At 41.6% G+C, this 27,716-nt stretch overlaps 1 protein-coding gene across 4 annotated transcripts in view; it reads left to right on the top strand.

The window, feature by feature from the left end:
* Window positions 1-27,716, top strand: part of anks1b (ankyrin repeat and sterile alpha motif domain containing 1B) — a 157,448-nt gene that overhangs the window by 20,668 nt on the left and 109,064 nt on the right. For all 4 annotated transcript variants that reach the window (XR_007031776.1, XM_047336143.1, XM_047336142.1 and 1 more), the window contains exons 2-3: window positions 18,227-18,307; window positions 21,443-21,599. Coding sequence is in view for 3 of the 4 variants with exons in the window: in XM_047336143.1 (XP_047192099.1) it covers window positions 18,227-18,307; window positions 21,443-21,599 (238 nt within the window). In the remaining variant the exon portion in view is untranslated. The remainder of the gene's footprint in view (window positions 1-18,226; window positions 18,308-21,442; window positions 21,600-27,716) is intronic.

Below are 27,716 nucleotides of genomic sequence, written 5' to 3'. Positions count from 1 at the left end.
TCCGCCACTTGACCTTTCCACCCTGCTACATACAGGACACAATTTCTGATAATCATAAGGTGGCTTTAAACTATGCACTGTTAAAACCACTTTACCCTGAGTCAGTATTCGTCGTATATACTGTAATTTTATCCCATGATCTTTTAAGTAAAGCAGCTGCTGACTAAAGGATTGCCAGTTCAAAGTCTATAGCTAGAATGACTAAAGTGATCGTTTCCCCTAAATGACCAAATCCTGTTCAAATAATAATCAGCTTTATTTGTCGTTTTCCAGTAACCGGTTGTGCAATAAATGTTGTGCCTCCTCACAGCGTTGCTGCGTCACGCTTCCTTCCCCAGAAACAAAGACGTGGGTCCATGACCTCTCAGTAGTCCTCTTATCAAATTTACACCACTGCTGTGAGAAGTTTCACCCGTTGCTGTTAACCTGATAGTGGCCCAAGTCAAGACCCGACACGGTGAACTGAGGCGGCCACTTTGCAGCCTCTGGCAGACCCTAATATTAACTGTCACCGCGTTGGAGCGAGGAGGCGTGAGGGTGAGCGCTTGCAGATGATCTAGAGCCAAGGTTGTGATTGATTCTGTTTGTGGCCGTCTCACATCAATCACTAACATGGATCTATAGGGACTCAAGCCATGCGATCAACTGCTCCTCCCCAGATTTGTGCTTTCCACTGATTTTGCCAGTTCAGTTGTTGTTGTTTTAGAATAAAGCCTAGTCCACCGCACAAATTGAGTTTCTCATCCGGCATCTGCGCTGCATGTGAAGTAGGTCAGACTGTATGTGCTCTGTAAAGTACAGTAGGGAGCTATCCAATGTGTGCATGTATTTTTCATGAGCCATGCTCTCTGTGTGTGTGTGTGTGTGTGTGTGTGTGTGTGTGTGTGTGTGTGTGTGTGTGTGTGTGTGTGTGTGTGTGTGTGTGTGTGTGTGTGTGTGTGTGTGTGTGTGTGTGTGTGTGTGTGTGCGTGGTGCCTCGGCATGTGCTGCCTCTGTCTTTGAGCTAAGCAGGGACGCCCTCCCTGGAAATCTCTCTTCAGTTGTTTCTGTTCCTCGGTCGTTAATTAGAAAGGGCAGCGAGGGGAAGACGGTGAATGGAGGGGCGTTGAGCGAGAGAGAGGCTGCAGGGCTCATACAGTTACCAGGAAGGAGGACGATGGTGGGGAGTTAAATGAGAGGGGAAGTGAGAAGAGGCTGGGATTGAGCAGGAGGTATAGAGGAAGAGGAAGGATCGTAGAGCGAGAGGTGGAGGGAAATCCCCACGCCAAGAAGATACGCACTGCTGATGTCAGACTGCTTGATGAGCAGATCACTATCCAGAGACAACCAATGTGTCCTGACAAATGTGCTGCTGCTGCTCAAGAATACTAGAAATCTGAATCTTGACCTACACGGAATCTGTGTGAATTTTTTTTTTTCAAACCCCAGTTATTGGACAAATTAGCATGAGATTAAACTTTAATGATTCCTGTGGGGAAACTGGGGCCTTGCTGCCAGAGAGAACAAAGTCGATATTTGAGTTGAATTTCATTTGTAAAATGGCAGCGAGGATACAGAATCTGGATATTCATAAATGTTACGTTCTCGAGGATGGAACATTGTAATCCACAGCGGATGGGGTCGGGGTCGTAGTGGGCTGGTGACTCAAGCGGACCTCTGTCCGTCGCCATATTTAGGCTAAAATTAGCCTGTTTATATGATTTGCCGCATTCCTACAGGCATAAACACAACCACATGACAGGGCCGAGGGTCTCAGTGCAGCGCTGCGAGGCGAAAGTACCGCAAACAACTTTCTGCAGATTGTTGTTTTATTGTGGTTCACTCAATATCAGGCAAAAATGCTGACTAGTGTTCATATAATCATCCTGTAACAGTCATAATGTGTCGACTCTTTAATAGTGAATCTATATCAACCGTATCAAACCCTGCATTAATTTTGATCTACTGCTATATGCTGTAGCATTGGCCAAATATTTTCGTAGTGATTTACAGTATATGACATGAAACAGGTGGCGGGGAAAGTTTTGTAGGAATATACAAATGAACTATCAAGAAGCTTGATCGTGCGATATGTTCGAGAATGCAAATCTCAGAAGAGGAAGTGACCAGGTGGAGACTGCAGCCTCCCCGGTGCTCATATGTGCAGAATGATTCAGTGTGGAGCTCAGTGTCCTTCTGTGGTGCAACTTGTTATTGAGCGTGTGTAGTTGCAGTAACTGTGAAAGCAAATCATTTCATAGTATTGCTGTGGGAGTTTCCCACGCTGCTCCCCTTCTCTCTCTCTATCCTCCTCCCACCCGAGCCAAGTGGGCTTTTCCCACAACGTGGTCGGGGTTGTGTCTGTGAGAGAGATAAAATAAATATGAGGAGAGGGAGAGAGAGAGAGAGAGAGAGAAAGCAAGAAAGCAATGCATGCAAATTGGCAAAGAATTTGTTTCAATTCTTGGAAGTGAGTCAAAAGTTTCTGTGGGGTTTTTTCTTTACATGCATGGTTGATTTTCACAGTTTGAATCCGCGTTTGTAGCGGTTTCGTTTTCTTCCTCAGAGAGTTCTAAAATTCTCTTAAACCACAAGAAAACATGAAACACCGTAACAGCCTGCACTGTTCGATTCAGAGGGCTTCATGAATACCTTTTAGACCGTGTGCACCTCTCCTCTTACACAGTTTTACAAAAGCATGGGGGGGGGGTGTAAATGGTTTGATTCATGGAGCAACATGACCCTCCTTGCTGTCTCTCTTTGTCTCCACTTCTTTTCTTACATAAGTGCCTGCTGCCTGTACAGACACAGTTTTTCGTGCTACCAAAGGCTTTAGGCTTGTATTCACTTTGCTTCAAGTACACATTCTCGCTGTGCCCTTAATAACCATTGAAATGACCCAGTTAGGTAAATGAATCTGTTGTTTACAAGCTCTGGATGATCGGTGTCTTCCAGGACAAATTTCCATGCGTCTACAGTGGCGTTTATGGTCTTGCCCTGCCTTGTATTTATAGCATGTGTAAAAAAACTGCCGGCCTGTTTGCATATATAATAACACAGCGTGCTCGCAATCTGCGTGCGCTCGGAATGATTGTCTCCACTCTGCCTCGATGTGGCTGCCCATAGATTTGTATGTTGGTCTGTAATTGGCCCTTGTTTGTCTGCACTTTTCCTTCAGAGGCGTCTTGCTCCCTGCAAGGATACGGATTTGTAACGACTGTGCAGGCGACCCGTGTGTTGTGTGTGTGTTCATGTGTCCGTGTGTGCGAGACTGAGAAATGATCATTATAACTGGGCTGTGTCCTTGTTTTCCTCTTTAAGCGGCCCTGCACACCGCGCTCTGCTCCACCACCCTGTCTGTGAATCAGGGCAGAGCCATTTGTTTCCCCCCGTACGCACCGTGTCGTTGTCATGCACCTGCAGGAGCAGAGTGCAACTCTACGAAGTAGCACTCCAGAAAACAGCCTGTTAGACTTATTCAGTCACAAAATAGATGGCGCCCACCGCACACCTGTGTCCCCTGATTTATCTCACAGATTCCCTCTTCTAGTGTGCGTTTGGTGCTGAAAAGCTTCTGCTCCTTTTGTGCATTTGCTCAACAAGGTAGAAAGCGCTTCCTATAAGAAAACCAAAACTGATGATTGAGCCCAAACAATCCAATGAATGGCTTGTCCACATGACTTAACTTTTTGTTTCTCTTGGTTTGCTTGTAAAAAGTCAGCGTGAACAGAAAATAGACCGGAGCGGAACCAAACTACAGAACTAAGAACAACTACTTGGGAAAAGGGTTTTCAGGAGCGATTTAAAAAAAAAAAGAAAAAAGAAAAAAAAGAAGGGTTTTTTAAATGTTTTTACCCAAACTAATCTCTTCAGCTATTCCAAAGCCTAGGCGCACACTTGCCTCTCGTTTTTAGGGAAATCTTCTCAGGTGGTGAACTGACTCTTACCAGTTGAAATACTAGACATTGCAGAGAATCAGCATGATTACTTTACAGAATATAAGCAAATCCATACTAATACACAAACTTGACGGACTTACCAGGTCTACGCTGCTGCTGACCTCGAGCAGCCGTGTACATAATGAGCGGTCTGTGGTCTTTAAAATGACCACATAGGTCGTAATAAGCTGCTCGAACAAATTACCTTTGTGGTCGTTTTTTTTAGTGGAGGACAGTCTCCTTTTCCCCCCCAATGTTACACCATGGCAACCAAAATCTGCCATTACTTTTTGCTATCCTTATGATATGAATAACAATAAGAAATAAAAGGTTCAAAAGCAAGAATAAAACACGTTACAATCTGCACGAATAAGTAACCAGGTTACAAAACATGTGAAACATTCCAAATTCAGCCTTTAAAGAAACACGACAGAATTCATTCAGCTGCGACGTGTGAGGACCATCTGTGCCCTCAGCCCTGTTTGTCACCGGGGAAATTGTCTCAGATGCAGTGGAGATTCAAACAATCTCCCTTTATCTGTGTGTGTCAGTGGGTTTTCAAGGACAAATCGCAGAGAGAGCAGCGCTTTCGTTCAAATAGGTGAAATAAAAAAATAAATCCCTCTGCTATTGTCAATCGGGCAGCAGTGAGGAGCTATCTCTGGATAGCTCACAACAAACAGCCTCTGAGGTACAGCGGATCCAACCTCAAGTCCCAAATGTATTTTTCTGTAGGTATTATTGGGGTAAATTAATTGCCTCTCATGCAATAACCTTCTAGATTGAATGAGCTTCTCCCTGTCCAATTCTGTGTTGAGAGCTATGATTTGGAAAGCGGCCGTTAACTCAACCTTTGCAGATGACTTTTAATAAAAACTAAAACTGGCCTCACTGAACATGAAGCACCTTAACAAAGTCATTCGATTTGATTTGGCCTCTTGTATTTTTAGCACCTGGCTAATGATCTTTTCTTCATCTATGCTCAATTTCGCCGTAGGTGTGTGTGTGTGTGTGTTTCTTGAACGATATTAAAACAAGAGCAGTCTACACATTTGCAGCTGTAAGTGTGACAAGTAGGCCAAAATCTTTGAAAACCCAGGACAGATGGAGAGATTGATGCAGACAAGAGAGGAAACAAGCTGTTTTTTTGTTTTTTTCCTGCGCCGAGACATCTTCTAACCCTCTGGTGCATCGTAAGCGGGATGCCTCTCGCCGCATGCATGTACACACACTCACAGACACACACACACACACACACACACACACACACACACACGGCCGGTTTATACACATTCATGGACGAGCTATTTTGATAGATATGATAAATAGCATGAGCCAGAGAGTCTCATGGTTTAAATACCTTTTTTTGTGGAGGGTAATTGCATGCAGCTGTGTGTGAACACAACTTGGCAGCGCATCTATGTGTGTGCTATTTTTTGGGGTGTTTGCGTGTATGTGTGATTGGCAACCGGGAGAAGAATAGCAACTAAGATACGGGGGGAAAAAAAACTTGGGAAAGAGAAAATGTATCATTTTCGTCCAAGTTAGAGAGCAACAAATGGAGCGTGTAAAATGTTACACTTTTCCTTCATAGACAACATTGACATCTTCTAAACTGACATCAAGCTTTTATTTCACTCTCCAGAGAGCTGTGTTGAAAACATATGGATGACCCTCTGACCCATAGCTGTAGCTATGCAGTGACACTCATATTGACTACTGACCCTCCAGTTTCCCCTCAGGGATCAACCAAGTTTCATTTCCCTTCGTTATAGGGCACCACCGGCAGAGAATATCTATTTGACTAAAATCCAATAACCCCTGTTTTTGGCCCTTTCACACTGAGAGAAACACACTTCACGGTATCAACGAATGCCAACTTTCTTGTTAAGCTGAATAAGGTTTTTTACTCTCCCACCGTGTAAGTAAAATGTAAACTGCACTGTATTTAGAGAGTGTAAATGGGGTGGTTGATCAATACCAGTGCATTAGCAATGAATCAATAGTCATGTCTCCAGCTAATGAGCTTTTTCCTCTTAAAAGTTCAATTCAATTTCTGGCCCCAGGTTTTCTTTGGACACACACTTTATCTCACATTTTTAACTATTTATAGGAATACATTGACTTTTCTGTTCCTTTTAATTGTTTTTCTTTCTTAGATGAGGAGACTGATACCACTCTTGTATCTGTTATTGAATATAACAGTAAAACGCTGAAGCCCAGGATGGTTAGCGATGGAGATAAGTACATAATCTCTTGTACAGCCACAGTATGTGTGTGAGTTGTGAGCACCGTCTTTTTTAAAAACTGTTTTAATGTCTCATTTGTTGATAGATGTTGATAAAAAAGCCACAGTTTAGCTTTATGCCCCTTCAAAGCTCTTTGCTCCTGGGCCTTGCTAACAGAAGGGGGATTATTTTTCATGTTTCTTGGGAGAAAGTCAAAAATACAACAGAAAGAGATCCATCCTGGCGAATGGGCCCAACACTTGAAACAGTTTTCTTACAGACTCACATCACAACAGTGGGATCGGTGCCTGGTGTTATCTGAGGACCGGGCCGCAGTTACTGTTCCAGCAGAGACTTTTCTCTGTCCATAAACTGTAGCCTGTAAAAAACACATTTCTCTTAGTTTGTTTGAGTGTTTTTAGCAACACCACCACAATGTCAACACCAACAGCAATGTAGAGGCTAATTTAGAATTTGACAATAAGTACATGTTTTTCCTCAAGTTAACAAAATGTCCTATATATATATATACAAAGTCAAATGATTAACTTTTTCTGTTTTGAAAATGGACTAGATTTAACCGTTTTGGTATCTGTACATTCTTTTTTAAATCATACCCTTTCACTTATTCTGAAGTTGACCTAAATTGTGTTTTTAACACGTCATAACTGTCCTTTAAATATCATTTGTCTCTTTTCTTGAGCTAAGGAAGCAGCCCTTTTCTCAGCTTTGTGACGGTTTCCCAGTCAAATTGTTTTTTGAATGCTAACATTCAGAATGAGGGGGGAAATTTCATTCAATTTGAACTTGGATGGTTTCCACAAGAAGGATACGTGGACACTGATGATACACCTTGGTGGTCCTTGTGGGCGAAAACAAACTCCCAGGATATTCTGACAATTCCTGCACCGACCGACCCCCAGCATGGTCGGTGTGCCTTTCAGTGCCATATCTGCGATGTGTTTAACTGTGTGGTCCTGCAGCAGCAGATGTGTGATCGTGTGGTCTGGGCAGTTAAATGGGATGCGGCAGTCCTGCTGACAGGCCTATTACACAGTGAGAGGGACAAAAAAGGGGGAATACGTACATACCACGAGGGGATACGACTGTCCAGCACACAGCAACACACTGTGTTTCATCAGACGTGAAAAATCTCCTTTTTCATAATGATAAAAAAAGTGTAAAAGATTGATGATATACAGTATATAAACATGTCAACTGTTTAAGTACCCAGCATGCATTGGCTCTCAGTAGCAGCTGACATTAATTCCTCCCAGGACAGTTGTATGGCAGATTGGTTGCCATGGTGACAAACACACAAACACGATGAAGATGTGGTTGTTTCCTTGCCCTGTTGCGAATTCACGTGCATTTTAATGTCTTTGAATCTTTGAGTTATGTGTTTAACATCATTCTTTAAAAAATATTTTGTTTCTAAGCATATGAGTAATCTAGTGTATATTAATGAGATTCTTATGGGATAAAGAGAAAGTAAGAGCCTGTTTTTGACCTTTCTTTGCACACATCATTCAAAAATGTAATGTTTTGTGACTCAGCTTCTCCACCATTGCACATGATGAGATGGTGCAGTGCTTTTCCGTATGCGTGTAACTCGCTTCAGTGCTTTGATTCTAGCGATTCTTAATTCATATTTTTCTCATGTTTCCCCAACGTGACGTTTCACATTTTTTATTGTCTCACGTGAGCTTGGTTGTTCATTGTTTAGAAATTTGGAGAAACTGAGCGGGAGAGGCAGAAACATGGAGAGGTCTCTGGATAAACCAGAGCCTTCTGTCAGACCTTATATAGCCATGACTCCCTGCTACTGCCCTGATGTTGCCGTGTGCACACACAAACGCGCACACACAGGCAAATACACCACCTTCGTATGGGACAGATGCTTTGTCACACAGCAGAGTTCTAATCAGCACAGTATAAAATGTTTGTAAGTTTAACACGGACACTGACTAGTAATGTAAATGTTTAGTTTAAAAGCAAGCAGAGGTTTTTTTTCAGTGCATCTGCGAGAGCTGTGCAGAATTAAAACACTTGTCTTTCAGTGCCTTTCCTTCTGTTCATCATAACGACCCTCGCACTGATATCGCTCCATCACGATTTCCATTGCACCTGCGTGGCTAATTTCCTCGTGGCAGAGTGGATAATGAAGATGGACTTGGTGTGGCCGTTACTAACCTGATGAGCTGGCAAATGATGTTTAGCCTGAGCTGACTCATAAAAAATCGCTGCACTCCACGTTCTGTAGTTTTCCAAGTTGAGTTGACCTCAGACCTATGACTGAATGTATGAAATATGAAGCAAATCTTATTGATGCTGGCATCTGCACGTTTCACAATAATCACTGTATCTTGTACATTGAAAGCGATGTTCTCGCTGGGGACGTGAAGATATAGAAGCTGGAGGATGATAAAAGTTGCTTGTTCAAATCCTCCAACTGTCAATAGGGAAGTCTGAAAAACAAACAAAAAAAAATGAACAACATTTCCATCTGTCCCTCCCATGATGCAATTTAACCAATCACCATATGACAAACGGCTGCCCCTTGCAGAAGAGCTGAAAATATTAGTTGACCAACAGAAGTATTCTAAGGATTGATTAATCACTTTTGAAGCCTCAATGACAAACATAACCTGTTTCTTGCTTCTCTGCTGTTTTTCTTTGTTATCAAATTTGGATTGTTGGTCAGACAAAGCAAGTGATTTCTGGACGGTGGATCTTGGGTTCAGGGAATATATGAAGGGCAGTTTTTTCTATTGACAGTTCCATGTCAGTTCACTATGTTTAGTTAAAAAAATATGTCAGTTGGGTTATGAGGCCTCTTCCTTCTTCCTTTTCATATTTCTACAATAACAACTAGACAATCGAGTGTAGGATCGTATGGCCTTGGGAGAGGTATGCCCTCTATTGAGTACCACTATAGTTTATTGTGTTTCTCATAGCTTTTGAAAGAAGCGACCCAGTTTGCAGGTTTACTCCAATGGAAATATGATATGTTTATGTCCAGTCACAAGCATCATGGCAGTGCTCATTCTGTCGAATCTTCTCAGTGGATCTACAGTGTACTGCCACAGTCCACTCTGCAGATTATTTTACCTATTTAGATGGAGATCTGGAGCCGACCATCCCTAACGCCACACAGATCAGCTGATCATGGCTGAATCGATGCTCGGCGGTCAGCTTGCACTTGTGGCTGGCTGTTGTTAAGTGGGGATCTAAAGCTCTCTGTCACTTACTTACCGTGAGGAGGATTGCCTTAGGAAGACACACATACGGCTCATACACACACTTACAGATTTGTCTGTAGCTCCCCGGATCGCGACAGCGCCAATCAATAGCTGCAGCGGTGGAGCCGACTGCGGCTATTTCTTCAACTCTGCTTCTCTCAGTTTGATTAAAAAAGAGAGAGGAGGAAATGTCGTCTGCCTCCGTCGCTATCTCTCCGCCTCTCCGTCTGTCTCTTTTGTTTAGGTTCACCAGTTTGCCTCACTTTGTGTTTTGAAGAGAGTGTTCTGTTTGTTGACCTTCATGCTTCTCTCTCCCGTCCTCTTACCGTCTTTATCTCTTTTCATAATAAATGTTGGGGCTAGAAGCGTTAGATAAAATCATGTGGCTTCTCATGGTTTGGGCCCTCAAAGCTGTCAGTTGTAAAATAGTCAACACCTAAATCATTTTAGCTAACAATTCATAGAAAGAACAGATATTTAGCTCATATTTCCATTGAGATATTACGTTAGCAGTATCCGTTACCTCAATCAGCAATTTAAAAAAATATATAATGATGACATTTTGTGACATTTATGGTAATAATGACGAACTATAACAAAAATATAAGACTTTTGATAGCTATGCTGATTTGCCATGATGACAGAATTTCATTCACATGAGGATACTTGCATCGGGACTCCTTTCTCAGAAGTTGACTAAAAAGGTAAAAGGTTGGAAATTAAGTAGGACTATTGGGTGTCAGCACATTTAAAGTTGTCCGGTCAAACTCCTGTAAAAAAAAAAAAAAAAAAAAAAAGTAATTGTAGAGAGGTCACAGGGGTGTGTTTCATGTAAAATCACTGCAAACCTTTGTTCTGCTTGAGAGAAAAACCTGTATTCTGTAATCCTGTGCAGCGTATGGGAGGGAGTCGGCTCGGGACACGGGGGATGTTTCCATCTCTATTTAAGGATGTGGACTGAGACACAAACTGACAGATTGTTTAAGACTTGGAAATAGACAAACTGTTCTAATGAAGCCGTGTGTGTGCGTGAGGGAACGTGTACTCAGCTGTCTTCAGATGGTGGTATCATCTGGCTCTGACTTCTTTTTTTCCCCCTCTTCTTTGATGTCGCTGTGCGATAAGAATGTTGCCGCATTAGATAAATAACTCGCATGCTGCCTCTCATCTTTCTCCCTTCCTACCCCACACCCTTTCATCCTGCTCAAGTGACATGGTGGCTCATGAGTCAGGTCAAAGGTCATGGGGATGTCTGTCTCTGTATACTGTGTTTCCCACAGAATGAGTGGACGTGTTAGTGGCGATGTGATGGCCGGTGAATGCCAGAGTTAAGTGTGTGTATGTTTGTTCACTGTTGCCCAGCCGGATAATAAATGAGTCCCTGACAAATGCAGGCGTTAGTGTTGTCCTCTGCAGTGTTTAGAGGGATAACCAGCCCATTTATGACTTTAGCTGCTCCATCCGGATCACACTGACATCCGTGACCAAAAGAGGCCCCAAAAGTTTTCACACCACCCCACTTGTACATCCTCTCCCATATCTGAGTCGTAGTCAGTCTGAAAAATAAAAAACACCCCGTTGCAAAATGCCAAAACAGCAATGAAACCATATTTCATGAGATATTTTTCTCTCTCTAGCCGAGTAACTAGCCCTCAGGACAACCAAATGATCAATGATCAAACTTCATCAATAGACTCCCTGAATCCCAGTGGGGAGTTGTGCAGCTATCGATTACACGCGCCTCGTTTTAATAATTGGTGAGTGTGTATGAAGAGCGTTGGGTCATCCTCACTTTCAACCAGTATACATGCGTGCGTGCGTGTGTGTGTGTGTGTGTGTATGACCCACTGCCCCTCGACAGAAAGACCTCCATGTTGTGTTGTGCACCAGGGGTCAGATTGACCTGAAGATAAATCACTTCCTGTGATGGGAGCAGTGGCCTCTTGACCTATTGAACGTGTCAGTTGATGTTTGTTCTTTTTGAGGGCATTTGTAACTGACTTGACAGGTCCACCCTGCATATTCATTCATAGACACTTTGCATATTTATCTTTATGCATTTATACAGTGAGCAGCCTCTCTGCAGATTTAAGCATCCTCTGCTTCATCTCCACACACATGTTGTCAGTGGAAGTTTTTCAAATGTGGTATTTACTGAGCAGGGTTTTTTACATGAGTGATTTTTGTATTCGTTTGTCTTGAAATGTGGATACTATAAATGTCATCTAAATTTTTTATGTAGTAGAAAATGGAAATAATCTTGGACGTCTTGCAGTGCCCTTGGCTTGTCCTTTCAGAACTCACTCAGGGAACCAGAGTTCTTAAAATATGTGAACAGACTTCTGTAAAGTTAAATTTGAAAAAAACAACCCAAAAACGATTTGTTTTATCATTTTTTGAGACACCTGTTTTTGGTTTGAACTCTGCCACGTACATATAATTGTGAAGACTTCTGCTTCAGCTCTGCTGGATTAACATGCGTCAGAACCTGTTTTAGAGAAAGCCCTTCCAGATACAGCTGTCCAACATCAACAGACTACAACAGAACTGAAATTGTATTTTGAGGTTTGACAGCTGGAATGAACATTCACTAAAGGGAGACATCCCTCAGAAAAGGAAGCTTTGTTTATTCAATTTGTTAGCTGCATGATTTTTCAGTGGCAAATTGACCTGATTTGCTAGTTGGATGGAGTCCCGTGCTGGGGAGGGGATTCTACTGTGCAGCGTTTTCAAATGAACATATTGCTCACGAGCAGTTTTGTCGAGGCGAGCTGCTATTTTGGTAAATATGCAAAAACATGTGGGGGAATTTTACGAGAATTTTTTTTGGCAAATTAGATATTTGCCAGAAGCGGGTGAGGAGAGTGAGATCACAGACAGTTTTGAAGTCTATTACATCTTTTTTAACTCAATTGTATTGAATTGTTTTCATGAGTGTTGTAAAAGTGAAAAAGATTGTTCATCCATTGCTTAATTGAAATATTCATGTCTAAATTTTTAAATATAGTAATAATAACTCTTTTATGGTCACAAGCCCAATAAGAGACTTCTCAATCTGACAAACTGGGGCTTCATTTGCCATTTTTTCCCCTTCACTATCAAACCAAACTGTGGATTTACTCGTCACTATAATTGGTGTAGAAATGGAGCAGCCGAGAGTGACAGGTCTGTTAGGGAAGTGAGGTGGAGAGAGAGAGAGAGAGGGAAACACTTTATCTCTGCAGTGCATCGCCTGTTGAGCCGCGTGGGTGTGAATGGGACTTCCTCCATGATGTTGAGGGAATATGAAGCGAAAATGAGTTTTGCTGACAACATGTCTGTTCATAGCAGAGTCTGACTAATACTAATACATGGTTTGTGTGATCAGCCAATATTTGCTCATTACGGAGGCACAGTATAAATTCATAATTTATGTATGTTTGAACAAATTTTTCCTAAATTTAAATCAATACAGTTGTAAAATATTTGCAAATTTCAAGTGATCCTTGCTCGAAAAGTTTATTTTTTTCGATATCAGTATTGGCCAAAATATGCAAATGTTCAGCCTCTGCTCAGAACAAATCTGTGTGTGTGTGTGTGTGTGTGTGTGTGTGTGTGTGTGTGTGTGTGTGTGTGTGTGTGTGTGTGTGTGTGTGTGTGTGTGTGTGTGTGTGTGTGTGTGTGTGTGTGTGTGTGTGTGTGTGTGTGTGTGTGTGTGTGTGTGTGTGTGTACACGTTTGTGCACACGTTTGTGCCAAGGGCACATTTACGGCTCAAGCTTCCTTTGAAGTGCCTGGTTTGTCATACATGATCATATAAACTCAATTGTTTCTGCAGTCTTTGAAGTAGTCACTCCCTCTGTCTCTGCTCCAGCCTCTCCTCTGTATTTGCAGGATATCCACGTGCACTGCTCAGCTGCAAACATATCCATATTTGTGTTTGTAGATTGCAGAGCAGAGGCTGAGAGAGACAAGAGGGAAAAGGTGAAAGATGGAGAAACAGAGGGAAAGAGGAGGTTGACTCACTCTGCAGAAATTTAATTGGTTTCCACACACCTTGCATTATAATTGTCTATGGTTTAGCTGATCTCACCTTTGACACACATGCACACACACACACACACACACACACACACACACACACACACACACACACATACCACAAATACATAAATTGTATGCATACCTGCACACCTGCTCACGACGTTAGAATATAAAGCAGAATATTCATGCCCTAAGGCGTCATGGAGGACGGATTCTGTCCATGAGAGTGAGGGTTTAAACACCAGAAAAAGTATTTGTTAGTATGTGTGTCATTCTATAGGTCATATCAGTTAGTTAGTTAGTTAGTGTGCCTTTCCAACACGTCTCTTAAGCAGCAGGAATCTCTTCTGCTTCTTGCTCAAAACAGGTTATGAAGCAGGTCCACTTCCTGTCTGGTGTTATATTCTTTGATAGCGAACGCAGCTCACCTCATATTGGTTCCCTTTTTGATTTCCTGTCAAGTTATTGCTGTTGTTGCGTCCTGTGTTTTGGTTGACAAAAGTTTTAAGGTGGGGTGAATTTGAATGGGCTTTTGGACTCGCTCAACTAAACTCTTCCTTCCCTCTGAAGAGAAAAGATTCCCTTGAAAAAGAATCCAGGACTACAAAGGTTTTACTAGTTTCTTGGCTCCTTCCCCTTTGAAGACAATGCTCCGCTTTGATGTAGCCTCAACTTTGCCGTAACCTCATGCCAGCTTTTAACATCCATGGCGGAGGAACTATCAAATGGAGACTTTCATTCTGAAATGCTGGATGAGAAGTTTGCATCCAAAATGAGATTTTTTCTTCTTCTCTTTTCGCCACTTGAAATACAGTACGGCTCCTCTTTTGAAATGAGAACAAATTGGCACTTCTAAAGAGTAAGGGAGTCATTTAGCTCTCGCACGATGCATTTTTAAAATGGGGATACGTGGAACCTTTTTTTATCAGACTCCCATCCTGTGACTTTCTGTCTAAGTCTTCAGCCTGTTAAGCTCCAGTGACAAACCAAATCAGTTTTCTGTTTGCAGGCTTGAAGATGTTTTGCTTCCCAACACACTGACACGCACTGTTAAGAAATTACCTTTTACATAAACACAAATTCATTATTTTTACTAAGCATTTTGAACCCTTCCAGAGTCAAAATGTAGGTATAATTTGAACTAAATGGATTCTGCTTACCGCATAAAGACTTTCATGGTTAGATACAAAGAAAACAGGTGATTTATTTTTGGTGTTCGAATATTATAATAATAAAGTGGTAATGAAATTTAAGTTGTGAGTGTAAGTCGCTTGTTGTTGCATGATGCTCAGAAAGAGGTAAAGTTAGAGAACCACACAGAAAAGACACACCATTAAACTTTAATAATAATAGTAGTTGCATGCACAAACGCACACACACAAACACACAGCTTTCCTTCACATTGCTGCAGCTCCTGAGGTTAATTAGGTAGGACGTTGTCTGCATATCTGACTAATCCATTAAGAGTCTGCATTCCTGCCGCAGCACCTCTCCTCCATTATCTAATCTCAAGTTGCCCACTAATTCTATTTAAACAGCGAGCACGGAAAACAACGGAGAAGTGACATGGCACCAAACAGAGTACTTGGAATCTATGGGTGAAACATCGTAGAGCAGGACAGAGCAGCTGTGATTAAAAACCAGGTCCTGCTCGGGGGGATTAACCAAGTTCAGGTTGTTGTCCAATAGTGTGGAGTTATTATTCCAGAGAATTATTAAGCCCCAGTGCACAGAATCAACTAACGTGACTCATTGTAAGTTTCTTTTTGAAAGTTTTTGTGCACAGCCACTTCTCGTGTATGATTTTTGAACTTGCATTCCATGTGCAAGTGCTTCAGAAATCATTTCATGTTGAACCTATGACCTTTACCAACATGGAAAATGCTAAATTTGCACTTCAAATTGCATAGATTGAATAGAAACAGAAACACTGATGAATTTCTTCCACTGACGCCCACTGCAAGTGTCAGTGCAAATGCATACATAACATAACCGTGTACTCTAAGAAATGGAAAAGGTGTTGTGAACACAACACCTTGTTCAGCTCTGGCTCTCACTGAGTCTCACACACACACTGAGAACAGCGTTGACTCAGTTCCTCACAAAGTGGCCACATATATTTGTTTGTGCAGGGTTTTTTTTATGGAGGTTGTGTGACTCGGGGGTTTGACTGCTGTGGCTGTGCATTAATACGCTGCGTTTGTGGGCGTGTGGGAAAAGGGGGATTGTGTTCACAATGAAAGACCGCTTGTACAGCGAGTTTTAATGAATCTGTGTGCAGATGTTTGAAGGCACGCGTGTTTGTACGTGTGTTCAAAGTTGTGTTTATTCAGTAAACAGCTATTAGATATAGAATACGGCTTAGAGGGAGTGTATGGAACAATTGTGTAGTTGTACTGGATTAATGAGGTGATGAATTAGAAACACCTGATGGAAATGGAATATTTTTGATAAAACCAATTTAAATGTTGCAATGGTAGTTTAATGCTGGGAAACATTCAGTCCGGTTCGGTCCACAGTTCAAAAATAAACCCACCAACACCTCTAATACCCACTTACTGGTAGACATGTTTTAAAACTAGGGCAATTGTGAGCCGACCAACTGCCCCTGCTCTCTGTCGTTCTTCCGCACTAAACGAATTCCCTCTCCTCTAACTTATCTAAAGCCCAGAAGCAAGGAAGTATATTTCCCAAAATGACAAACATTTTAGTAGTAACAAAATCTTCAAATAATAAGCCAGTTCTCCTCCGCTTACCTTGTGTATGGAGCTTTATGTATCAGTGCTAATATCTAAAAACTAGACGATAAACATTGACTTTTTTTGTGGGCAGACAAAAGTTAGTTTGAGAGATTTTGTGCACTTTCTTGACGAAAGTCACAGCGCCCGCAGCCACCTTTCTCCAGAGCACGGAGTAATGATGTAGGTCACACAACAACCTCCAGAGATGTCCAACCTCCTGTCCCTCACATGAACAACGCAGCAAAAGGTATTTTTTAGTTTTTATATAAGGCACACACATCAGAAATATATTAAATGAAAAAAAAAAGTAATCTTTATAGTGAATGTTTCGGAATCCAACTCGTCTACATTTGATGGACAGTTCATTATAGAAATTTCGCTCCTCGTCTTTTTTTTCTTTTCTTTCTTTCTCTGGCATTTCCCTGCCATCTATTGTTTTGTCTCTCCCCTCATCTTCTGTCAGCCTGCTCTTTTTAACAACCCATCCTACTGGCTGTATAGGTCAGCGCTGAAAGGGGTCAGCAGAACAGTGCGATCGATATGGACACACACACGCACACAGATGACCCAGTAGAAAGAAGCTTGTGTCTCTGTCCCTGTCCTCTGACCTGTTACATACTTTGAGTGTCTGTGTACTCTTTTCTCTTTTGTTGCTCCTTGTTGATGTGAGAGATTCGTATATTTCTGACTGTTGCCTTCATATTTATAATACTTTGGATTGTGTAACAAAGCTTTTTGGACCCGTTTGTAGTTAATTGTCATCATTTATTTAAGCTTTAAATTCAGCAAAATACATTGTTTTGGATGCTTTGCCTCAGCAAAATCTTCTATTAATTTTTTTGGCTATTAAATAAAGCCAGGTTGCAATTCAGAGACTGCATTGCCTAAAACAGAAAGATATCCATTGAAAAATGCAATGCGCTATATTATTGGAAAAACCTATCTTATGTAAAAAAAGAATGTAAAATTTCCGTTTTCTTAATGACTTTCATCAACAGATACTGTGAGACACACATTTGCATTTTGAGACTCTGTCAGAAATATTGTATGGGGGTCGTCTTTGATTTAAAAAGGTGATGCAGTCGCTTATGGAAGTTACGTGATTCTGATTTTCAGCCCATGAGCTGCTCAGACTGGAATTTACCTAATTAGTGCCTCTCTCTGTCGGGCTCGGAGGAGTTAGTGTGAAAAAGAGAGGTCATATAATTATAGCACTGGGAAAACCCTGGGCTGTATCAGTATGTGTGTAATGAGAGTACACAAGTGTGTATTTTAATGTGTCTGGTATGCCGTGTATCTGGCTATCTGTACAAGGTTCTGTTTTCTGTGGCTTTATTAGAATGCTCAGCATTTTTTTTTTTTTTTTTTTTTTCTCGAATACAAGGGGTGACCTCACTAACTTTATTTATTTGCCAGAATGATGAAATAGGACTTAAACTCTTCTGGCTGTGGAAGAAAATCTCTCGCCTCAGGACCCAAATACAATAAAGTCATGATTCTGCTGTGTGAAGAAAAAAGACTAGAGAAGCAAAAAGCAAGATTTCCTAAAAACAGAAGAATGAAAACAAAAACGGAAAGAACGTAGGCAACAGCAATTCTGGCCTCCCTAATCTCCTTGGAAGAACCCCCACTACCACAGGAAACACTAATTTATAGTTGATGTAACTCTCGACAGTCATATTTCTCTCCATCAGTGGATAAGTATGATAATCTAACAGGAATCTTTGTCAAAGATTTCCCCCCTTCACCTATCCAACACTTGGCACCTTCCACCAGGAACACGAATCCTGACTGGCTGAGTGTAATGCGTCATTTCCTCGTTCTAAAGCAGCAGCAGCTGCAGCAGATAGTGGAGGTAACAATCAAACAAACAAGTTGGTGAAAAAGAAAAGAAGCAGAAGAAAATGTATAAAGAAATGCATCAGAAACCACACTTAACCTTGCTATAAACCTGGAAACAGGCTTTGAACGGGGTAGCGGCCACTTAGGTACAGAGAGATGATGTAAATGTTGCTGTGTGTGTGTGTGTGTGTGTGTGTGACTCTGATTAATTCTGATGTATTTGTCTCTTCACAGCATGTGGAAGGGCCTGAATGTCAACTGCACAGACAGCTCAGGCTACACACCTTTACATCACGCTTCACTCAATGGACACAGGTAAGACTGCACACGGACGTTAAGTAGTGTTCATTAAGATGAATGTAATCAGAAATGTAAAAGTGTTTGACAGTAATGCAACAAAAACAAAAAGGTTTTCCCGTGAACACTTTGTTCAAGTGTCTGAGGGACTGGAGTTTTATGCTCTAGGATGATTTCTAGTAATTTTTTTCAGTCTCGATTAAAATTGTAATCATGTCGATTAAGGAATAATTGAGGTAATTTATGAAAAATGAATATTCGAAGTTCCCAGTAACCCCAAGGTTCAACACTTCAAAACCCGCCCACATATTTCATTTGCAACAATACAAGATTAAGAACAACAGCATATCTTCAAATTCGAGAAGGTTAAAGAATCGGTTTAATTACTTACTACTAAAATCCTGTCAAAATTAATATAGATTCATTTTTTAATCTATCCACTGTACTGTTTCAATATTAATATGCTGGTGAGTTGAAGGTGGGGACAAAATGTTTTTTCATGAAGAAGGCAACGGTTTTAAATTGCCTCGCTGTCTCCATTCTGACTCTCACTCACTGTGTTTTTGTGCACTGTGCTTTAGGCTATCTGAATGTTGAAATAATCTGTGCATATTTATTTCCACGCGAGAGATGATGCACCTTATTGTCGGGTAAACCTTGAATTAATTTGGTGTTTGGCCACTTGGGGGCAGTGGAAACAAGTTGTGAACACAACACAACACGAACAGACCACTACTTGTTTTGTTGTTGATGAGGTGAAGGGGTTAATAAAAAGTCATATAAAGAGTTTATAGCTGTGAGACTCGGTTGGTCTGTAGACAAAGACTGGCTCATTTTATGCTAATAAGCGAGCTAGCCATCAGCCTGCCTCTATGCCTGAGATAATTCGGAACTACTGGTGCATTCACGCAGTGTCGGAATAATTGGGGAAAAAAAGAATTTCCGACTGATAAGTTTGTAAATGCCACTTCAAATCGAAAAACAACTGAGAAACGAGTTGCCAAGTTGTAAAATCATATTGATTGCTTTTAAAATCTCCTCTAAATAGTAGCGTTTAATGTGACATCGTCAAATGTTACACTTTCATCACTTGCAGACTTTGTGCCCATCTCTCACACGCGCCTAACGCCATCCTCCTTGTAGCCAAGACACAAGTTTTTACAAGTGTTGAGTTCACAGCGTCCGCGTCCTTTCCTCCGTCCGCCTTCACAGAGCACACGAACGCACCGCCTTCCCAAGGGGCACGCGAATGCCCTGCTCCCACGGTAACGTCAATTATGCCACCTGCTTATTAGTGTTTCCGTGGTTGCGCAATCAATGTCACCTGCACCAAATAAAAAAGAAAAAGAAGAAGTGGGAAACGTGTTTTTTTTTTTACCAACAATGTAAAGAAAGAAAAATAGGCTTTAGAGACAAATTGTTGGAGGCCACGCCATCCTCTTGGTCTGGACAGAAAGACTTCATGCCACTGGTAGGTGTGTTCATTTTTGTGTTTCTAGCTGACTTCTCCCAGTGAAATGTCCTTGGGACTTGTTGACTTCTTCCAGAAGGCAAACATTATCTTGTTGATGTGAGGTGAGGGCACATTTTTTAGAAAAGAAACCCCCAAAACAAGTCGCAAGTAGTCGTACTTGAGATTATATTTATACTATTTTGAATGAATAAGTTAAAAAAGACTCCAAAATGGAAGGAATATATATTTTGTTCCGCATCAAGACAGGTGTCTGAGTTGATCGAATGAGTGCCGAAAGACTGGCATCATTGAAAAATAATGTAATCTTTCCATTAAGCGAAAAACCACGTAACCCAACATAGTATTTTTCTGCAGTGGAATGGATGTGTGCATTTTCTCGAGTGTTTGCCTCTGTGCGGTTTCACACAGTGGCGAGAAATCCGTTGCGCAGCGTGAATGAGCTGCGAACCCGACCGCTATCGCAGTTCGACGGAACTGAAGCATTAGTGCTGTGTTTTGGCTGCAATTATGTGGAATTCCTCCTTCAGATCAACTGGAGGGGAGAGGAGAGGAGACGAGGGAGGGAGTGAAAATGAGGCCGCCAAACGACAAAAAGAACAAAGCTGCAGAGGAGTGATTTAGCGTTGAGGTGGGAAAGTAAAAAAGGGAACTGGCGATTAAGATAAAGACAGAAGAAACTTGGCAACTGCCGGCGCTGCATTCAGAGATTTGTTGTTCTGGCTGCGTTTGAATTGTTTTTTTGAGATGATTTTGTGTGCAGTTTTTGTCTCGCGACGCCAAAAGCTTCCGGGGCGATGCGATATGTCTGTGACCCGAGATCCTCCCAGTGTGACTCTGACGTCGAACTGCCACTTGAACGCGAGGGAATTTATATGAAAATATGATTAAATTGGTGGAATTAACAAAGCAGTTCATTAAGCGTCCCCTGGGCCCCCTGCTCCTGGGAGAGGTTCTGCCCTTCTCTCGCCTCCTGCTTCTCCTGACATTTCCAATGCAAATGAAGAAGCACTTCACCTCTCCTCCTCCGCCAGACGTGACAACTTCAGCTGGAGGCTCGCTAATATGAAACGCCATCTCTGACATTACAATTGAGCAGCTGCTTAAATTAATTTCCAACACGAATCCGAGGCTCGGTGATATACCTCTTCATCTATTTGTGTAATGGGGATTACTTCATTAGAGGGAAAGTACTGCGCAATTTCCTTTGGGGATTAATAAAGTACTTTGTTTGCCCCTCTGTCCGTCCATCTAACTGTTGACCTGCCCAGCTTCCTCAATTCTTGATTATTTACAGGTCAACTCCTTATTTCCTCCTCACAAGGAGGAATCTTCACCTTGTCGCACAAGGTTAATATTTCAACTGTCATATGGCAGCAAAAAACTATTTTTTTTAGCCTGCAGCTCAACTGTCTGAGTACAAAACAGCACTGGTAATGAGAGGAAACGCATCCGATTTCTTTAACTAGATTCATTCTAAAATATATAAAAGTTGTTTAGGACTTAGTTTTCCCCCCAAAATCCAATATTTTGGGTTCGAAATCAGGGTTAATATGCTGCTCTCAGTAGAAATGTGACAATATTCCGTAAAATCGATGTCAGTGCCCATCTTATTTGCTTCCCTCCCGCTCTCCTCTCTGTTGATCTTTATATTTTTCTGTATCTCTTTTTCTTTCTTTCAGGAATGTGGTGCTGAAGCTGCTTCAGTTTGAGGCGTCCACAAATGTGTCGGACAGCAAAGGCTGTTTCCCGCTGCACTTGGCTGCCTGGAGGGGAGACGTGGACATCGTCCAGATCCTCATCCACCACGGACCCTCGCACTGCCGGGTCAACCAGCAGGTAAACACAATTCTCTCCAACATGTCCTCCAACTCATATGGTGAACTATGTCGTATGTGGTAAAAACGACCATGTGTATTCAAAACACCTGGAGTGCTCGACTGATTTTAGGAGCTATTGTGGCGATTGACCGGCTGAAATAAAATTCCGGAGTACTTGACCAATCAGGCTTGTTCAGAGCTGCAACCCCTGCCCCAACAGTTTCCTGTACTTTCATGATGCCCCACCCCCAAGAAGGGAATTTATTTTAGCGGGGAAAAAGATTATCCCAGAACCTAATTTAGACCCTGATCCCTGCGGTAGAAAGTTCAAAGTTCCTGCGAGGGTTCCTAGTTCCTGGGGAAAGTTTCTGTGGTGGAATTGCAGCCGAAGATAGCTTGTGAGAGAGTAACCTCCACTCTGTAGCACCACTATGAAACCATAAAGGAATTGAGTTCTTATTTAGGTCTAACGAATCAAAACAGAGTGAGACGTCTTCTTTCTTGTAGACGGCGTCATGCAACCGTTCTACCAACTACGTTATCTTTAATACTATACCATTGATTTAAGCTTATAAACTTTATATTTAATACCTTCAGTATTTGGATTAAGAAGTAACAGAAATTAGGTGCAGTGGATTTACTAGTTGTGTTATTTCAATGTGTCTTCATATTTCCACTCACTTCTGAGGAACCAAGACCCGAGCTGATACCTGACTTAGACTGCGATCAAATTTTACTAATACCTGAAATAAGGCACATCGTACAACAACATCAGATCTTTGTGTACAACAATGCTGTTGATCTCCGAGCTCTCACTCACACGCAAGTAAGACTTTCTCCATGTTTTGTAACTGCTCCAGAACATGAAACCTCATGCTTATCTCACTGAATTATCTTTGAGCTTGGTCCATTGTATTTCTTGTGGCGTGTAAACCAGCGCGGCCACAAGCCGTCTTTTTTCATGGGTCCTGTCCAAAAGAGCCGATCCTGTAGATTTTCCTGTTGAGCTGTCTCTGACAGTCGGGCGAGCGTTTCAGCTCTGGGAGCCTTCTGCCTCGCCACTGCTGTCATTCCTCATCAGCAAAAATGACCTTCCTCTCCTCCCTCCCTCTTTTCCTGTCCGTCTCTGCTTCCAGCATATTGATGAGGTCACGGCTCGTCGATGCATTTGCTTTTAAAGACGAGCACGAGGTCTTTGATCAGAAGCGTTTGCCAGAATTTTAACAGCTTAGACGTCTTTTTTAGTATTCCTAATCCTGATGGTGATGTACAGTAGCGATGGACCCCCCCAGCTCATCGCAGCGTTACATACTCTGCTTAATAGGCACATTTTCCTCTGTCACCATTAGCCAAATCGTTTCCCTCTGAGAGTTGTTATAGCCTAATTGTTTGCCGAGATAAATGGCGTGTTCCTTGCCCCTGAAATGAAGAGGTTTGTCAGCAAGTGAACGCGGGTAATTTTGTTTTTTTTGGTACCCTGTCAATGATTTATAGAGCTGAGCGGGCAGCTGTGCAGGCAGAGTGGATGCACAGAGCGGAAGCTGCTGATTGAGAAGCTGCTGTACGTACAGTAGATGCTGACAGAGTACAAGTCAGAGAGAGTGTGTGTGTGTGTGTGTGTGTGTTAATTCCAGGTTCGGAGCAGTGTCTTGTTCTTGATAACTGGTAATCATTTCAAACCTGGTAATTAGTCTTTGTTTCTGCCTTTTTAATCCTATTTATCATCATTCATCTGGTTATGACCAATAGTTGTTGCAGGTTCTAAAACCAGGGACCAAAAGTCCCCAAAAATGTTATTGAAAGTCATTTTTTCTAAGTCAGGAAACTGAAAGGTTTTTATATTAATTTGATATTTGTGGTAGAGTGTAAATTTGCTTTATCACCTTCTGTCCTCTCTACAAAATGCAGTTTCTGGAATAAAAAAAAAAATCGTTGGATATGTAAAATATTACGGGGAAAAAATCACATGGGAATTCATGAATATTTATTCAATTATCGAGCGCTGCAGTATGCATTCATTAATTATCGTGAAATCTGAATTCATTAGCTCCTGATAAATGCTTTTTAGAGATTAAAAAAGATGCAATTTGTAAAATAAACACATTCTTTAATGCATGAAGGAAATAAGTTTGAAACGCTGATCTTGAAATTAAAATGATGATAGTTTTTTGCACATTAGTCACAGAAAGTCTGCTCTTTGACATTCAAAAAGGTGCAGTGTTTATTTTCCCTCAAGCACAGGATTTTTTGCAAAACATTTGTTTTGCATCTGAAATAATGGTACTTGCTCGTTTTTTTTATGATGCTGTATTATTAGTACAGCGGTCGTGAGGTTACGTGTTGTCAGTGCGAGGGTTCAGCTCTTCTCAGGGTTGCAGGCGTAAATATTGGAAGAGGATTTATGGAGTGTTTCTGTGTTCATGATGAAGCTCCATATTTCCCCACTGTCTTGTCTACAGCAGAAAGCCGGGGCCTGCATACATTAGTCAGGGCGATGTAGTGAGTCAGACTCACACTCACACCCATCATCGAGACCTACAGCAGCAAGCCATTGGCTGCACATTACCCCGTTCTCAATGATATTCTCTGCCCACGCACACACCATTACTCGTGTCAGGGGTTTAGCATGTGTGTGCATTTATCTCTGAATGTGTGTGTGCAAATTAGTTATTATTGGGGCGACTCTGCTTGCATCTGCTAGAAACATTTGTGCTCACCTTTGCGCACAAGGTGACAAATAGTGAAACGAGAGTGGATGCAGGAGGGGGCTGTAATGAGTGTGAAAGGTCCTGAGAGCGTAAAAGAAAAAGGGGAGAGGTTGATAGAAAGGGAGGTAGCAGCATGTGTGTAGGTGGGCCGGTCCACGCTGCAGCCAATAGAGGCTTATTATTTGAGGTTAGTGGATGTTATTAGTCGTTGGTAAACCAGTTCCAGCCCACTTCTTACTGTGCGTAATTGGTCCCAGTAGTTCTCGCTCGCAGCTGTTTTTGTTTGTTGTGGGAGAATGTGTGTGTGTCTGTGTGTATGAGAGAGAGGTGGAGGTCATGTGACTGGAGAAGATGATTGTATACGGTCTGTGTGTTTGTCTGCTTGTGAGACAGTGATTGATGGTGAAAGATTGCCTGTTTACTCGAGGCTTGCACTCTGCTTGCAGGGCCAAATACATGTTTTGAGTGAGGCGTTGTTCGTTCTGATCTCTCTCTCCCTCTCTCTGACTGACTCGTAAACTGATGCTTCACTTGGCGTCTGTACCTAAAGATAACAGGCTTTTAAATACATATAACTTTTTAGTATAATTTTTTTACTTTTAGAGGTTTTGCCTTTAAAACAGAGTTTGAGCAGCCCTCTTACAGTAGAAGGGCATACACAAAAATGCATTAGTACGTCCACTAATGATGACACAGGGAATTTATTCAGATAAAGACTCTCAGCTGTCTGTCTGCTTTGTGAGGGATCGTTGAATCTTGCAGACTGATAGTCCCACTGACTTCCAGCAGATGTGTGTGTATGTGCGCGTGGGAACCAGCACACAACCCCAGCTCTTCTTCTGCATGGGCCTCTGAACGGGTCATTTTAAGGGTTAGATTGTGTGATTGTACGTGGGTGACTGCCTGGGTCAAGTATGTCCCCCTGTGCTGCAGACACATCCCAGGAATGTTTTCTTTTCCACCAACAGAAGGACGGAGGACTGTATTATTCCTTTCTCTCTCTTTCTGCCCCCTCTTGTCCTCCTCCCTTTTTTAACACCCCTTTGTTATCCCTAAGGAGAAAATCAAGCGAGATCAAATAGATTGGAAGGATAGCGCACATTGGCACTGCTGTATCTCAGCTTCAAATGAATCATATTATTTTTGTCTGGGCGCACATGTAGTTCCTAGCATATGTTAAATACTTCCGACAGGCCTCGGTCCAGGTGCAGCGAGCTTCTGTGAACCCGTAAAACTGTGTGAACTAAAGCAAAGGTAAAAGGTCAGGAGGTTGCTCGCCACCTGTGCGTTTCCACTAATATCTTTTCAGTGTTTCACAGTTTTGGTAGTTTCATGTATACAAGTTGCTATCGCACTCCAAAATGATCCCATATGTTTCCTGATGATCTACATGTGAGCACGGCCTCTCTCTCTCTGGAGAAACACATGCTACCATTAGACAGCTCTGGGAAAAGTCCTTGATCAAACGTCACCCAGCGCCAGGCCTGCTGCTGCCAAACACACAGTCACACTGAGCATAGGATATTGTCTTATGAGTAATCTGTTTAAAAAAAAAAAAAAAAATGCTATGTCATATGTTTTCCACAGCGTGCCTCTTCGTCAGTGGGCGTCCTAATTAAAGTTCAGGAAACGAGTACGGATTAATGTCTCCATGAATCGACGAACTACAGCACTGAGCAGATTGTGTGCGAGAGAGTTGTTAATTGAGGTGATAGATGAAACACATGGAGAAACATTCGCAAGGGATTTCTTTGTGCTAATTTGACAGGAAACTGAAATGAGCTGCTTTATTAGCCCCACAAAGACTTTCCTTCTCGAGATGCAAACCTTACATGGAGGTCTTTTTGTGTCTTGCTCAAGGGCACTGCGGCAGCAGGAGTCCTTTTAATGATGTGACCGAGGTCATTCAGATCATCTCTCTTTAACCATATGTTCCTTCATACTAAATCAAATCCTTCAATCAGACTAAAAGCTAAAAAAAAAATGTATTATGATATTTGATAGAATTTTCTGCATTGAATGATTTTCATCTTTTTATGCATAAATGTTATCTAGTTCATAATATTAATATTTCAAAACACTGGTCAAGGGTTAGGGTTAGGTTTATAAAGATGAGAAATCAATTCAGTTGTGAGGCGCTGAGCAGATGCTTGAGGGATATTTTGATATTTATCTTGTAATCAATAAAAAAACATTAACAAACAGAACTATCCAAGCAGTCGATACATTTACATGAACACATTGATAAGTACTAAACTTATGAAATGTGAGGAACTGCCTCTCCCGCCTTCCCCCTAGTTTTTCTTTCCCTTCCTGCTCGTCTCATTTCCTCGGTCTCTTATCTTCTCAGCTCTGTTATTCCTTCACTCCTCCTGGCCTTGGGTGCTTCATTCACTCCCATGTTCACACTCTTATTATTTGCTCTTTCTTCTTAATCCATTTCTTCCTTGTGCCTTTCTACCCCCCTCCACTTCTTTACCACCACTGTTCCTTTTCATTTTCGCAGCTTTTAGAAAATCGGGGCAGTTATTATTGCCATCTCTCTCTATTGCTTCCTCTAGTTCTACACTTGATAAAAAAATGTAACTCTATATTCTTATATAATGCGGGAAAATAGTTAAATTTACATTTGTTATTGAATAATCTTGTCACACTTCATTAGGCGTGAATGGTGGTCGTTAATAGGACATCAGTGATTTAATTAACCTGTCATTATAACCACCCATTACTCATCAGCATAGCCAAAATCATATAATAATGTGATATTATGTATTTATTTTTTATTTGCATGAATACTTAGACACTTTGGAAATATGCCTTGTCTGTTTTCTTGCCAAAACTTGGATGTAAGATCATGCTCATTTCTGTAATGCCTATAATAAACAACAGCAAATACCAGGTTAGTTTAGCTTTGCAGGTTAGCATGGGTCTGTTCAAATGCAACTAAATCTGCCTACCAGCAGCCCTACAGTATGTTATTTACTGTTTGTTTAAATTGTACAGAAGCATTAAAAATGTAAAAAATGACACATGAAATCATATTTACATGAGAGGTCTTCTCATCTGACTCTGCAAAAAAACAGAAGTTTATTTCAGAAACTGTCTGTTTATATGATATACATCATCCTGAAGTATAAGGCGAGAGCCTGAAGAAGAAAAAAAAGTTTTGTCTTGCGTATCTCCTCTTTTTCATCTTTTATTTATTTACCCAGCTCCCCCCAGGCAGCGAGCTGAGCAGCTGGGATTATGAGATCCTCTAACACAGACGCAGCTCATCCCGCATATCAGTCCATCCTGCATATCAGTCCATCAGCATTAACACGGTGTATGTTCATATAAAAAACCTCTGCGCTTCGCCCCCGTCTGTCTGATAAGGCTTATTTGCATGGAGGCGGTGGTTTGTTTGGTCCAATGCAGATGAACCGAGA

The sequence above is a fragment of the Scophthalmus maximus genome, chromosome 12 (genome assembly GCF_022379125.1).
Source record: "Scophthalmus maximus strain ysfricsl-2021 chromosome 12, ASM2237912v1, whole genome shotgun sequence".
In the NCBI taxonomy this organism is placed as follows: domain Eukaryota; kingdom Metazoa; phylum Chordata; class Actinopteri; order Pleuronectiformes; family Scophthalmidae; genus Scophthalmus; species Scophthalmus maximus.
This window is presented reverse-complemented; position numbering and strand designations above follow the sequence as displayed.